Source organism: Salarias fasciatus, chromosome 3, assembly GCF_902148845.1.
Source record: "Salarias fasciatus chromosome 3, fSalaFa1.1, whole genome shotgun sequence".
Taxonomy (NCBI): Eukaryota; Metazoa; Chordata; class Actinopteri; order Blenniiformes; family Blenniidae; genus Salarias; species Salarias fasciatus.
Window position 1 is genome coordinate 21893026 of NC_043747.1, and position 15136 is coordinate 21908161.

General features: G+C 49.6%; 1 protein-coding gene across 4 annotated transcripts; it reads left to right on the forward strand.

The window, feature by feature from the left end:
• Positions 1–1684: 1684 nt before the first annotated feature.
• Positions 1685–14514, forward strand: rbm14b (RNA binding motif protein 14b). 4 transcript variants are annotated; one of them, XR_003934038.1, is made up of 5 exons: positions 1685–1764; positions 4363–4715; positions 5435–6464; positions 7898–11727; positions 13751–14514. XR_003934038.1 is itself a non-coding variant. In XM_030121303.1 (4 exons), the coding sequence occupies exons 2-4, from the start codon at positions 4367–4369 to the stop codon at positions 8202–8204; spliced, it is 1686 nt and encodes a 561-aa protein (XP_029977163.1). In that variant the 5' UTR covers positions 1685–1764; positions 4363–4366; the 3' UTR covers positions 8205–14514. The 4 variants fall into 4 exon arrangements, 3 of the variants coding, with proteins under 3 accessions (XP_029977163.1, XP_029977183.1, XP_029977171.1); XM_030121303.1 differs by having other exon boundaries at positions 7898–14514; XM_030121311.1 differs by lacking the exon at positions 1685–1764 and adding an exon at positions 4069–4089 and having other exon boundaries at positions 7898–14514.
• The last annotated feature ends 622 nt before the right edge of the window (positions 14515–15136 follow it).

The following is a 15136-nucleotide window of genomic DNA, read 5'->3' on the forward strand; positions in this document are numbered from 1 at the left end:
AGACCAAGACAAGACCAAGACCAGAGCATTCAAAGATCAAGACCAGAGTGCCTGAAGACCAAGACCAGAGCATTCTTAAAGCAAGCCCAGAGCATTCAAAGACCAAGACCAGAGCATCTCAAGACAAACACCAGAGCATCTCAAGACCAAGACCAAAATAAAACCAAGGCCAGAGCGCCCAAAAACTAAGACCAGAGTCCGAAGTCCAAGAGCTTCCAAGACCACGACCAAGACCAGAGCATCTAAAAACAGGACCAGAGAATCCAAAGACCAAGACCAATACAAGACCAAGACCAGAGCATCTTAAAAGAATACTCCAAAGATTTTGGACCCACGCCCTATCCCGATCATTTACAAAGTGAGATAAGCTCATAAATACCTTAATTGTGTCTGTTTGTCCAGCCGCTGGCTCCCAGCTGTTAGCATCATAGTTAGCGTAGCTCAATTGTGGGAGATTAAGAGGAGACAGAACCGGACTGACGAAAGTGGACAAAATACTCCTTCCAGTGGTCCAGGGGATGGCGTATTAGCACTTGAAGTAAATTTGAATGGTTATAAAACATTTTAAAAGATATGTTTTCTTTTCAATCCGTTAAAATAACGTTTTGATACACACAGACCTGCGCATGCGCAGTGCTCTGCGGAAGGATATACCGTCGCACAGCGGCTGAGTCTATGCTTCTACTGCTGTGCTCCGATATATCCTTCCACGGAGCACTGGTGTATCAGGTCTGTGTGCATCAAAACGTTATTTTAATGGATTGAAAAGAAAACACTTCTTTTAAAATGTTTTATAACCATTCAGATTTACTTCACGTGCTAACACGCCATCCCCTGGACCACTGGAAGGAGTATTTTGTCCACTTTCGTCAGTCCGGCTCTGTCTCCTCTTCACCTCCAGCAGTTGAGCTAAGCTATCTACGATGCTAACAGCTGGGAGCCAGCAGCCGGATGAACGGACACAAAAAAGGTATTTATGAGCTTATCTCACTGTGTAAATGATCGGGATAGGGCTTGGGTCCAAAATCTTCGGAGTATTCCTTTAAGACAAGACAAGACCAAGAATGTAAAGTGCTGAGACAAGACAAGACCAAGACCATAGTATTTGTTTTGTTTTGATTATTTTATTTCATTCAGTTGCAAAAAATAAAAAGGTTTCATGTAAATACAGACAGCCACCAAACAAGAATGAAAGGGAGCAGAAAGAAGACAAGTCTTATGATGCCTGCCCCTTTATCCCCAAAATCAATTGCAAAAAAGTAAAATTAAGATGATATTAAATATCCCAAGACAAGACCTTTGCATCCCAAGACCAAGAACAAGAGCAAGATCAGTGCATCTTAACACCAAGAATTTAAGGTGCTGAGACCATGACCAGAGAGTCCGAAGATCAAGACCAGAACATCCCAAGACCAAGACAAGACCAAGACCGGAACATTTAAAAATTAAGACAAGGCCAATAAAAGAGCATCCCAAGGCCAAGATCAAGACCGAGATCATTGCATCTTAACACCAAGAATTTAAGGTGCTGAAACCAGGACCAGTACATCCCCAGACCAAGACCAGACCAAGACCAGAACATGTGAAAGCCCAGCCATTCTTCCCAGAGCAGCCCGCAGCAGCAGCAGCAGCTCCCTCCCTCCCTCCGGCCCCTCCCCCTCCTCCCGCTCCCTCCTCCCCCTCCCCCTCTGCAGCCTCTCCAGCAGTATGCCCGACGTTCAAACGGAAGCAGGCGCTACCATTTTGAAACACAGCACCGCTTAGGTAAGATGGTAGATCCTTTTATTTTTTCCTTTAACCGCCTTATTCCCCCGCTTTAATCATCTGAATTCTGAATAAATCCGGTGTCATTTGCCGCCGGGGCGTTCGTTTTTAGGCGCAGGCCGCTTTTCGACGGCGTCGTTCGGTAGAAAGCCCTCGGTGTTACACCGTATCCGCTCCGAGAAAAAAAATGTGATTGTTGCTACACTGCATCGATTTCCGTTTCCCGAGCGTCGCGTTTTCGTATTTTTTCCACCCCGATGGCGTCTCGCGATGCGATCTAACCGTTTTTAGTGCCTCCCGTTGTGTTTTTTTTGCGCATCCGGACTTGTTATTGTGCGCTTTGTGGGGGGAAAAAACGAAACACAACAAGCATCCCGTCCGTGTGTGTGTGTGTGTGTGCGCGCGCGTGTCTCTCTCCCTCGCCATTCACATTTCTTTTCCGTCTCTGACGAAAAAACAAAAGCGTGGACCGCGCGTGGCGCCTCCATAACTCGCCCGGGTGAGTTTTATTCGACATTTTTCGCGTCCTCATTGTGAAACGTGTTGACTCAGCGCGCGCTGCGTCATCAGAAAAAGCCAGCTTCCCCCCCTGGATACATGCCTCGAGAGAAGCTAGTGTTAATGCAGCAGCCATATGCAAACCGGGGTCCCCACACACACACACACACACACACACACACACGACCTGGGTGTCTTTTCGGTGTGTTACCCCCCACCCAGCTTCACGGGGGAGACATTTCATTCACTCACGAGCAGCTTAGTGGAGCCTAAACCAAAAAATAGAAATGCCATTCTCTGGTGTCACGTTCCACTCTTTGCCCTTTGATTTACAGCCCACCATTTAAAAAAAAAAAGGAAAAAGAAAGGAAAAAAAAAAAGGTGTTGGCCAACATGTGGAAACACTATTTGATAAAGGAAGCAATGAGGCAGTTTTTACAAAACGGTATGTAGATTTAGGCCCTGTTTACACACCAACGTTTTTAAAACTATTGTTGCAATTTGGATATTTGTTTACACAACGCTCCTGGAAACTACATAACTTTTTGAACACAGTTCCCAAGATGGAACGTTTTTCACAATGCACCGACTCTGTCGTCATGTAAATGAGCAAAAAACACAACTTTTTAGAATCCTCCGACTGTCGTCATGGAAACAGAGGAAAATGCTTAGACTCACCATGGAGATGGGGAAAAAAATCAACGTTTCTGAAATGCTGCTACTCCGCATGCGTACCACAGCTGTAGTAAACAGTGTGGATAGATGATGAGAACAATGTTTTCCTCCAGAGTCAGGACTCCCAGACCAGATTCTCCTGGACTTGGTAGTTGTAGAATTGACAATCACCATAATAACAATCCAAATCGGTCGCCGGTCCATACAAATGCCCATATTCTCCTCTTGTTAATACACAATTTTCAGTGTTTCTGCCATTTCCTTGTATGGACATCATTTTTAAAAAGTTTCTCGCATTTTAGTCTAATTTTTCTGAAATTAAGTTGCAAAATCAAAGTGTTTTCCCTTGAAACGTTATCGTGTGAATGCAGCCTTAATTAGGGGTGTGCAAAATCTGGAACCATCTGCATTTCTTCTGAAGCTTCCATAAAATATGTAAACAAACAGATTTGTTTAATTTGCACAGCCGGGTTTTTATATTCCTGTTTGAGATTACGAATGTGACACCAACAAGAAAGAAGGTGATATTTTGTCATATTGTGTCTATTGTTAGTTTTTAATCCCAGATAAGACTGACATTAAATACCGACGGATTGTTTTATAAGTGGAGAGACAGCTGCCAACAACAGAAAAGTTATCTGGAAAGAGTTAAGAGCTGCTGATATTTCATGACTGTTTCAATTGAAGGCGAAGGCAACTGAAACTGCTGATTTGGCAGTATTCAAATAACCATTAGAAAAGCTTAAAGCCTTTTTATTTAATTTATGACAATTGAATGTTTTTTTTTTGGTTAAAGATACATTTTATTTGTTGAAAGAGAGCTAAAAGTGGCTTAATGTCTGCATATTTTTGCAGACTTTAGAAGAATCAAATAACCTCCGATCAGCAGAAATGTCTTTAAACAGATTCTATTTTACTTTAAGAACATGATTTTGTTTTTCACTCAACTTGCATGGGCTAAATCTGTATTTTTACTCCCACTTAGTATTTTTTTTTTTTTTCTTTAAAACCAGTTTCTTTAGTTCTCAGGTGGAAAAATCTGCGTGTTTTCACCTCCTCTGCCATCTGTTATTTGTGCGCTTAATCTGCAGCTCTTCGGTCTATCGGTTCATCTGTCGTATCTCCGGATAACAAACACCAGCTTTCATGTCGGTGAGTTTTGTTTTTGTTCTGCAGCCGGCAGCACAGACGTCTCTAAGCCCTGAAGAGAAAGTTTAAACAGTGGCGTCCGCTGTGCCTCCGTCTCTCTTCACGCAGTAGCACTCCAGCTCGCCCGTCTCCTTGTCGGAGCCAAAGGTGTTGCTTTGTGCTCGCTCCGTCGCCGCTCCGCCTGCTCCACTCGATAGCTGCACTGTGCAGTTAATCCTCCTGCTTATCTCCGGCTGCAGTAATACACATCTCCTCTTTTGTTGTCCCCCCCGGCAGCGCCATGGACAAGAGCCACACGGTGAAGCTCTTCGTGGGCAACCTCGCTCTGGACACCACTCAGGAGGAGCTGTCGGCCATCTTCGAGCCCTACGGCCAGGTGGTCAGCTGCAGCGTGCTGCGGCAGTTCGCCTTCGTGCACCTGCAGGGCGAGGGCGCCGCCGAGCGCGCCATCCGGGAGCTCAATGGCCGGGAGTTCCGCGGTCGGAATCTGGTGGTGGAGGAGTCCAGGGGGAGGCCGCTGCACTCCACCAAGGTGTTCGTGGGCAACCTGAGCGGCATGTGCACCACAGAGGATCTCCAGCAGCTGTTCCAGACGTTTGGGAAGGTTCTGGAATGTGACAAAGTGAAAGGTGAGTGAAGAGTGTGAGGCCGGTAACCTGGTGTGTGGCGCTGAAGCCAGGCAGGAAGTGGTCTGTAGTGCTTGATTTCAGGGAGAGTTTGCAAAGCAAAGCGCTCTGTGTGCGGAACAAGATAACATTCAGACATGCCGGCTGCGTTTAGCACAGGAATGGGCCGATTTGATTAAAGTGTTGTTCCCTCTGCCAGACGGCCAAATTGCGAAAGTTCATTCGATAATGCCGGGGCATTGGAGCTGCTAATTCAACATAAAGAGCTAACCGAATTGACGTGAATTTAATAGATTGAATCGGAAAAAAAGTATGCATTTGATCATTTCCACCTTCAAATGCATTTAGTTTCAAATAATTTATAGTATAATGTATTTACAAAGACAGGCTGAATGGAAGTAAATTGGATTTGCATGTACTGTGCATTCATGCTGTGCATTTCAACATATTTGGCCAATCGGATGGAGCCGGAGACCAGAAGGTGTAAGTGAACGTCTGAGCCCGAAAAATGTAAACAAATATTGGCAAGGGAGACAAAAGATCTACTTCAGTGTTTATATAGCAATACAAGACTGTCTCATGTTCGACTGATGTCCTGAAGCTTGAATAACTACAATAAATGGATTGTTTTCATTTCATGTTTTGGGGACTGCTGGGCCTGTGATGTTGTCCAGTTTGCTTGCTCCTGCTCTCAGTTACAGCCATGCGTTGCTCTTCTGCAGGCTATGCCTTTGTTCACATGGAAAACAAGGAGGACGCTCTTCAAGCCATCGAGGCCCTCCACGGCACGTCCTTCAAGGGCCGCCCGCTGTCCGTGGAGCTGTCCAAGGTGCAGCCCAGCAAGCAGACGCCCACGGGGAAAATCCCCTGCGTCAACTGCGGGAAGCAGGGCCACTACGCCGGGGAGTGCCCCGTGGGGAAGCCGTCTCTGGAGCAGTACCAGAGCCAGGCGGCCGTCCTGGCCGCGGCGGCCGCGGCCGCGGCCGGCCTGCCCCTGCAGGTCCAGCAGAGCGTGCACAATTCAGTCTACAACACGTCGACGTTCGACCCGACGTACGCGGCCCTCACGGGCATCACCACCGGCACGCGCACCGACGGGAACCCGGTCAATCCCGCCGTGTACGGCGCCCTCGCCAGCCAGGTGTACGGCGCCAACGTCGCCAATCAGCTTTACGGAACGGTGGCCAATCAGGCAGCTCTCACCACAGGCGCCACGCAGGTATACAGTTCGATGACGGCGAATATCTACGGGCAGGTGGCCGCGTCTCCCGCGGCGGCGGCGGCAGCCGCGGCGGCCGCCTACACAACTCCCGTTTACACCCCAGCTGTGGCTAACCCGCCCGTCTACCTGGCGGCTCCGGGATTGGAAATGCCAGCGGCGGCGGCGGCCGTCAACCCCGCCTACACTGTCGCCCCGGCAATCTACGGCAGCGCCACACCAGCCTACGCTCATATAAGTGCCATGGGAGCGTCCGACCCCGCCACGGCCATTTTCGAGGCTGCCAGGCAGGCACATTACTTCGCCCAGGGCCAGCAGGTGGTGGCCGAGCAGCAGACGACGACGGCGGTCGCCGTGGCCAAGTCGGGCGAGAGGGACCGCAGCCCGCTCCGGCGCACGGCGCCGCTGCTACCGGACCCCGTGCTGAAGCCATTCATGTACCAGAGGGCCAAGCCACGCCGGCCCCTGCTCCCCACGCCGGCCGGCCGGGCAGCCGAAGAGGCAGCGGAGGCCGCGGAGGACCCCATGGCCAGGTAGGACCGGACTCGCCAGGAGAACTGTCAGGCTAGCTTTCCAGGCTAGTGCCAAACTCCTGCTCCTCAGCAAAGTTGGGACAAAAAGTCCACTTTCAAGTCTGGAACCTTAAACAGCGTCACATGTGATTGACCCAGCCTCTACCACCAGGCCAATGATTGAAGCTTCTTTACCCTTTTTCTCACTTTCTCCTTGTATTCCTTCAACTGAACACGATTCACTCTTTATGAATCTGACAGTTATTTCTATTATTAATCCATCTACAAGGCATTTGAGATGTTTGAGCTGCAGTTTAAAGTGATTTTTCTTTCACTTTATAAAACAGCGAATCGACAACGAACAAAATCAAGGTATGACAGGGAATATTCTCATTTAAGAAGATAGAATTTGAATATCAGAAAGTACAATCCCCGAATGAATAGTACTGAGGAAATGCCAGATTCTGAATGTTGAAGCTTTTTTGGGGGGGAAAAAGGCGCAGACAGATTTTTTTTCATAACTCTGCAGCCGTAACACAAACACATGAACTCAGTTTTTCTCAGTTTACATTGTATTTCTATGTCATGTAAACCAATTTTAATAATCATTCATGGTAGATCCTAGTTACTTGGTTTGTCTCATCAGTTGTATATTGAGTGCTTTGAGTTGTAATAAACTGAATGAAAAGAGCCATTTTAATGAAGGTCGTGATTTATTTATTGATTCATTCAACTATGAAAGCAATCAAGAATATGATTAGATAAAAATGTTGGTTCATTGATGTTAGATCTGCTTAGTTTGTTTTTGTCCGAGGACCCGTTTACACGACAACGCATCAAGTGACAATGCGTCATTTTTTGCGTTTTTCCAGAAAGGTTTCAAGGCAATGAAGTTATCGCGTTTGGCCAGTTGTTGGCGCTGTTAATTGTAATGAAACCACACATTCATGCTGGCAGTGGATCCACTATAAACGTGAAAAAACGGGAGTACGCGGACGTTCGTATGGACAGATGGCGAACTGGACACTCTTAGGGGCGACTCGCACCTGTGGACTGGGAGTCATGGCGCTCTGAAGGCCGCCATGTTTGTTACTGTCCATCTTACTCGCACACGTGCAGAAGAACCACTGGCGCACGCGGTAGCGCCGCCTCCATCATCAACAAGTCCCGTCAGCGGGCGAGCGTTTCCTGGAAGTCTCGCTTGCGCCCGTTCCCTTAGCGTTCAGGAACCGTTTTCAGTGACTCCGACACCGTTGTCATGTAAACGGGGACTAACTGTTGCAGCGCTGCATCACGATCACTTCCTCTGTGTCGCCGTCGCTTTAAACGTGCTGCCGTTGTCCCGTCGCAGGTATTCCACGATACCGCCCCCGGCTTGGCCTGATTGGAGTGTAGATGATGTATTTTTACTCACTTTCCTGCTGTGCGAGTCAATAAATCTCCTCTCACCTCAGGTACTATGCCGAGTACTACCAGCAGCTGCAGCAGTACCCTCAGTTCCAGTATGCCTACCCGCCGCCGCCCGGCACAGTGACGGCCATCCCCGGCATGCCGGGAGTGCAGGCCGTGTCCGCGATGTCCGCCCAGCCCGTCGCCACGCTGGACGCCCTCAGGCCAGTGGTCCCCGCCGCCGCGGCAGTGGCAGCCGCCATGGCCGCGCCCAGGGTGTATGAGCCGCCGTTGCCGCCGCCCACGCGCAAGGAGGCCATCCTCCGCCGCCCCGAACTCTCCCTTCACACGCCTGAGCCCCCCTTCCGATAGTCGCACACAACTCTCTGCCCCCACCCCCCACCCCAACCCGCCTCCCGCCCTCCTACCCCCCCCCGCTCCTTCGCCCCGACTCCCGCCTCTCATCGCCTCCTTTCACCCCCCCCAAACTCGACCACCTTACAGCAGCTGTTTGTATGTGTGTGTGTGTAAGAGAGAGTGTGTGTATGTATGCTGGGGCTCCAAAGCGTGCGGCCTGGGCTTTGAAACTGGGGGGGCTCCTGGGTTTGATTAACCTGCTTCACGGGGGCCGTGGCGGGCGACCCTTGGTCCGGTTTGCACACACACAGTGCAGCCCCGGAGGGGAGGCTCTCATCCCTCGTAACGGGCATTCCGTTTCCGCTCTCGCTTCTTTTGATCGTGCCAGTCTCACACTTGTGCCAGTATTAGACCGGCCCCGGTCCGGTCGTTTTCACATGCCTTTATTTCTGACCCAGTTATGATTTTCTGAGGCCAAACCTTTGATAGAACCACATCAGCCATCCTCCGTAGGCCTAGAGAATCAGCCAGGGCAGCTAATTTGAAACCTTTTTTGCCTTATGTTGAAAACTTTCAATCTGTATGTTAACCAGATGGGAAGCCGGGAATGGCACGTGTTGTGTGCCGGCTGCATTGCATTGTGTCCAACAGAACCAAGGTCGATGTGTTTGTTTCTTTTCTTTTTTTTTTTTCTGGGGTGGGGTGGGCGGTGGTGAATGTGACATGCGAGCGAGTGAGGTGTGCAGGCTCTTCGACCTCGCAGCGCACAAAGCAGCAGCTGAGACTGCAAAGGAAACAAAAAAAAAAAACGACAAAAAACAAAACATAAAGCACACATATATGTACTGTAATGTATGTTCAGATCTCCTTTTAATTCCGACCCCTCCCCCTCCTCCCGAACCCCACCTTCATTTTGATCCACAACCCTGAAAGACACTGCTTCACCTCTCTTCCTCTTTCTAACTACAGCTGCCTACCTCTTACTACAGACTTCGTTGTAGAGTCTCTTATGCTCCCAACTCGTTTTCACTCTTTTCAAGCGGTCGGCGGGTCCTGCGCCTCGGAAACCGGCGGGTTAGCGAGGGAGGAGCCACATTTCAGTGACACTAGCTGCGTTTACTCGGCCTCTCTTCGGCCAATGTGATGGAATTCTTTCCCCATCGAGGGATCTGATTGTTCTGTTTGCACGTGTGCGCCAGAAATATCAGCTGATTCGGTCAGCGGGCCAATCCCACAATGCTTTGCACTGTGATGTCGGCCATTTTTAAGGCCCTCACTCAGCATTGAAGTTTTTTTTTTGTTTTTTTTTTTTTTTTAGCTTGTGAACTTTCCACAATTTAATACGTTTAAGAGCGGCGATGCTTTCTGAATCGACCGTGCACAAAGCGTCACGTGGCGATGCTACATAACGGACGCGCACAACGCGAACACAGTAAGTCGTCCGATGGACCGATAGCACTACTTCCTCCAGTCCGACTGTCATTTCAATCATCTAATCAGATTCCTAATCGGATTACTTGCTGTCCATGTAAACGCAGCTGCTGACTTCTTGTAGATATCCTGTACTCATATTCAGAGGCCTTTAAAAAAATAATATTAGTGTACATGTTTTGTTTGTTTTTACTGTAGTTTACATGTAATGTGAGTCAGCCTGGGATGTAATGAGCTGTAAACGGATAAAAAAAAACCCCACGTGTGACTACTGAATGAACTGTTTACAACGGATCTTTTAAATGTTGAAAGTGACGAGATGTGACAAGCTCAATCATGTGCCTATAAGCCTTGAGCGAAGTGCATTAAGTGGAGGGATCTCCCATTTTTTAAGTGCTTTTATTTTTTCTTTACATTACTTTTTAATCATTTGAAGCTGAGGGGAGGGGATGGGGGTGTGACAGTGAATTTATTTCATATCGTAGTTTTTTTTTTTTTTTTTCAAGATGACTAAAGAGCCACAAAGTGAGCCTGACGTGCTCGTCGTGAACTTAAGCGGAAGCGACAGTGATAGCACCAATGGAGGGAGAGATGGGGCAGTGTCTTCCAGTCGCTCCGGATGTCCTCCTTTCCTGCCCTCCAATACCAGACCTGCTTTAGATTGTAATTGCAAAAAAAAAAAAAAAAAAAAAAACCCAGACGTGTGTGTGCGTGTTTTGACGCAGCTGTTGGATCTTGTAGGCGGGGTTCGCTGCGTCTGGATCGTAGCGACGGCTTCACAAAACCCTGGACTTACGAGTGCAGGTATATTTCATGGCCGTTACGCTCCCCCCACTTCCTCCCCTCGCCCTCCCCTCCCTCGAGGGGCAAATTCCACCTGTCCACTTCTGAAATTGCCTAAAACAAACACGTACGTGGATATTTTTTCTTTTTTTTTTTTTTTTTTTTGCAACTTCTATTTGACAGCGGTCTGATGCACACACACGCACACAGACGGACCCTCTGAAATCACCGTGCTCCCCCCATCATCCCTCCCCCCCCCCCTCCCCCTCCCCTGTGGTTTTTAGTGGTTCAGTGACTTTTTGCATCTCACGGTGTATTCTCTCTGTGTCGTATATACAAACACATACCAGTTGCATCCTTTGTAGAACTATGTGGTTTGCGAATTGTCTTGTTTGCCATGTTTGAGATCGTATTTTCTAGAAAAAAGTATTTTAATTTTTGCCTTTTTTTTTTATACATACAAAAGACAAAAGACGATTTAAAAAAAAAAACCCAACGAGCATGCTTTTTATTGAGATTATGTATACTATACATCTTATTATAATAAAGAATGTGTGGCTGACTACTGTGGTAAACGAAAGCCAAGGGTTTGGACGTTTCCCCTTCTTCCTGTTTATGTTGTTCTGTTTCTCCTGTGTAAAATGACCACCAGACCCATTTGACTGGGGACCCGGGGGCAGACAGGTGTAGATGCTGGCCCGGCTTTGCTCTCTTTTGGTCAGGGTAAGTTCGGGTTGGTGCTCCTTTCTCTCTCCAGCCTCTCCCAAGTCGGTGCAAACCAAAACGGCCTCCAAAGGGGGGTTTGGATTTGAGAAAGTGCTTGGGGTGACGATTCTGGCACAAAAACAAAACGGTTTTCTTTCTGGATTCTCATGCAGAAATTGCACTGCGCACTCTGTGAAATTGCATTGAGAGCTGGGGAGAGGCACACAGATGGAATGGCCGCGGTGCATTTTGATCTGTGGAGCAGTCCTGTTCCTGGGGTTGATGGGTGTGCGTCTGGTCTGGTCTGGTCTGGTCTCTCCCTGCTGCACCGAATTCTCCCTCTCCGTGTGTCTCTATGTCCACTTTACTCTCAGACCTGCATGTGTGACAATCTACCTCTGCCGGCCGCCAAAAAAAAAAAGAACAAAAAAACAAAAACAAACAAAGCCCACCCCCGTCGCCAGTCCAGCTCTGAACTAACTATCTCAACTGAATTAGGTCACCGTGCCACCTGGAACGGCCAGCGCGCAGCCGTGCGTGAGCGTGGCGGCGCGAGCCAAGGGGACGACTTTTAGCGCCACCGCAGCGGGAACTTGTTCTCTCTCTCTTCGCCACCAAGGTAAATGAAAAAACCAACAGCAACAAAAACCATGAAAGCACTGACCCCCCCCCCTCCTCCTCCCACACCTGCCGCCCCCCTCCTCTGACTGTGCCTTGACCAAACACTCCTCTTCCTCCTCTTCCTCCTCCTGGCATCACCGCCTCCCCCCCCCCTCCCCTCCCTCCCCTCCCCGTAACGCCTCCTCCGCTGCAGTGGCGGCGCCACGCCTACGGCCGCGGGCTTCTCCTCGGTGGGGGGTGGCGGGCAGGGCAGGGTGGGGTCAGGACCCTTGTGTCCGGCCTCGCACCGTCATCCGTGGATCCAAAGTCCCTCCATTAACCGTCCGCTGGATGTGAGCCGACGCGAGAATGAGTTCTTGGATGTGAGACTCGCAGAGGGGCTTTAAACGCCAAAAACCGACCTTCAGCGGTTCGGCAAGACGCAGAGTTTTCAAAACTGTCACCAAAGTGACGCTCGTGAAGGCCTCGGCTTCGTCAGTCGCCTTCCAAACACAACTCCGGACCTTGTTGCTACATTCGTTGCGGCCGTTTGCAGGCTGACGTGACATTCCTGCCCGGATTGTGAAGACTTGCGAGTCCTGACAGGTTTCTACACGACATCTGAACGCTGCAAAATATACACCACGTTCTGCATGATCAATATTTAGACCATTGTTTATGCAAAAAATCTGAATTAAGCAGTTATCTTGAAGAGCCAATGACAATTAATTGGTTTTCAGATTGCTGCATCTAAGTTCTGTGATTAAAAGTTGAAAATCCTTACACGTTAACCTGATAATTCCTGTAATGTGGCATATGTTTTATCAATGAATATAGTTCAGCGAAGCAGAAACTGAATTTGAAGTTTCTCGTCATTACGCTTCTCACTGATTACCCGACTGAGCCAAGTCATTTCATCTTTACTCGTAGCGTGACTTCAAAAGTTAGTTGAGTCTAGTCAACAGTTTGGAAGAGTATCAGTTCAAGTAAAGAAAAAAGTAGTACTGAGCACTGAGAAGAAAAATCCCAACTGCCTTCTCAGGCCCCGTTTACACCACAACGTTTCCAAAACTCTGGTCGGGTCTCAGGTGTCCATTTGGAACTACTATCTAGTGATTATCCATTTTCAGAAACGCTCTGACTCCGTCGTCATGGATACGGGTGAAAGGGCAACTTTCTGTAAAGGCTGCTGCGACGCATGCAAACCACGGCTGTAGTGAACAGCTCTTCTGCACATCTGCAGACAGATGGAGAATTAAAACCACGTTTTTCCCTCCAGAGTGTCGGGACTCCCAGGAGAGATTCTCCTGGACTTGGTAGTTTTAGAGTTGACAGTAATAGCAATCCAGCTCAGTCATCTGTCCATAATGTATATTCTTGTTCTCAGCTGCATGTCATTGTGTTTTCATTACAAAAATGGACAACAACGCCCACTGGCGGCCCTACGAGAAAACACAGTTGTGGTGTAAATGTGAAATTTTCTGAATGAAAACGCAAAAACCAACGCATTTCCACTAGAAACTGTGTAAATGCCCCTTGTGCAGAGGGAGCAGAGCTCGCCAAGTGTATAGGGACCAAAACCCGACAGTTTCTCTGATCTGAACCTACGCTGTAAAGTCCCTCCGGTCTGTAGACACCACACTGTGTGTGCGCACCTCTTTGGGCGGTACGTCATTCATCACCGAGGCATCGTACCCGCGGACACGGATCCCCACTCCGCCCCTGCCCGCCAGTCAACTCCTCTCCACCGCCGTATTCGCCTCCCCTCCTCCCCCCTCTTTACCCTCCCTTCTCCCCCTTCCTCCATCCCTCCCCGCCCCCCTCGACCTCCTCGACCTCGCCCGACCGTCCCTATGCGCCGCTCCTCTCCGCCGTTCACACACCACACAGCGCTTTTTTTAATTTATTTACTTCCCGCCGCCACCGCCGCCGCTCCCTTGGATCTGGGTTTGTGGCTCCGCCTCCTCGGAACTCAACCTCCCAGAACCCGCCCGCCTGACCCGAGCCTCCCCCCCCCTCCCGTCCTCCTTGTGTCGCCGTAGAGGCCTGGGTGTGTGGCGGCCCGCCTGCCGCCGGACTCGGCACCCCGACACGGAGAGACTCCGGTGTTGGACGAGCCGCTTTGCTAAACCCGTGGAATGCTGGGGTTTTTTTGCGCCGCTGAGCTGTGGAAGACACTCTCAAATTCTGTCTCCCAAACGGAGCACTGCATCCGGGTCCCGCACAGCCTGCGTGCCAATCAGAAACATCCTATAAGAAGGGCCTCGGAGCGAGGCGGGGCCGGTCTGACCTGCAGATTCTCATCAATCTCAGGGCTCCTATAGGACTTTTCTGGTGCGGCGGCTCGTCTTCCTCTAACGCTGCCATCGGCCGGACATGTGCTCGTACTGTGTGTGTGTGTCTTCTGACCTGTAGAGATTGTCCCTGTGCCGAGATAGAGAGCTCGGTCGGAACCAAGGCCAAGATGGCGTTGCCTTCTGTCGGTCTAACAAAGACAGGAAAAAGGATAAATGAGTTGGTTTTCAGGTGAGTTGCTAGTTGAAGGACGCTTTGTCCAAAGTCGCTCCTTCACCGCCTTTTTTCCTGATCTTGGAGGACACTAGTGAAGAAGACTCTGGTTTCTTGTTCGTGTCGTGTTTTTGTCACGCCATGTCTCATAATCTGGTTTGGACTGGAGCCTTTTGCTTCATTTTGCTGTTGGGAAATTAAGCGCAGCCACAGACTGCTTTTATTCCAGTTCCAGCAGCTGCAGAATGAGTTAAAAAAAAAAAAAAAAAAAAAATTCACTGATGCTGTCGGCCTCCATGATCAGACCACCGATACCCCCCCCTCACTAAAACCTTCTCCCCTGGTGCTTGTCAGTCTGGGCTTACCGTGCTTGGGTGAATGCAGCTGCACATCTCTAAAAACACCCCACCACCACCTCCACCCTCCTTGCTCCAGCTGCACTGTATTGACAAGCCACAGCTCGCTGCAGCCTCCCCCGCCCTCCCCCCCTCCCTCTCGGCCTGTCTGTGGCTCGGACAGGCCGGAGAGCCGCTGCACGCGTCTCTGTGTTGTGTTGTGATGAGCGGATCCCTCAGGTCACGCCGGTTCCCCGGCCGTGGATAGAGCCGAGACGAGCCGAGAGGCGTCGGCAGCCCGGCCCTCTCTCCCATTAGGTTTGAAGCACATAGGATGAGGCACGCAGTGATGAGGTGATATGGTCTACCCAGCAGTTTGGCCATATGTTTCGTATCAAGAGACCACTTGATTATGAACGCTAACGTATCTCCGCAAACCGGCTCCCTCGGCTCACTCTAAGCACATCTAATGGGAACCGCAGACAGTCGCACGTCAGCCGGGCGTCCTCCAGTGGGTTAATGGACCAAGCTGGGTGCAGCTGAGGTAAACGTTTAGTTAGTCGTGATGTAAATCATTCTAGTTTC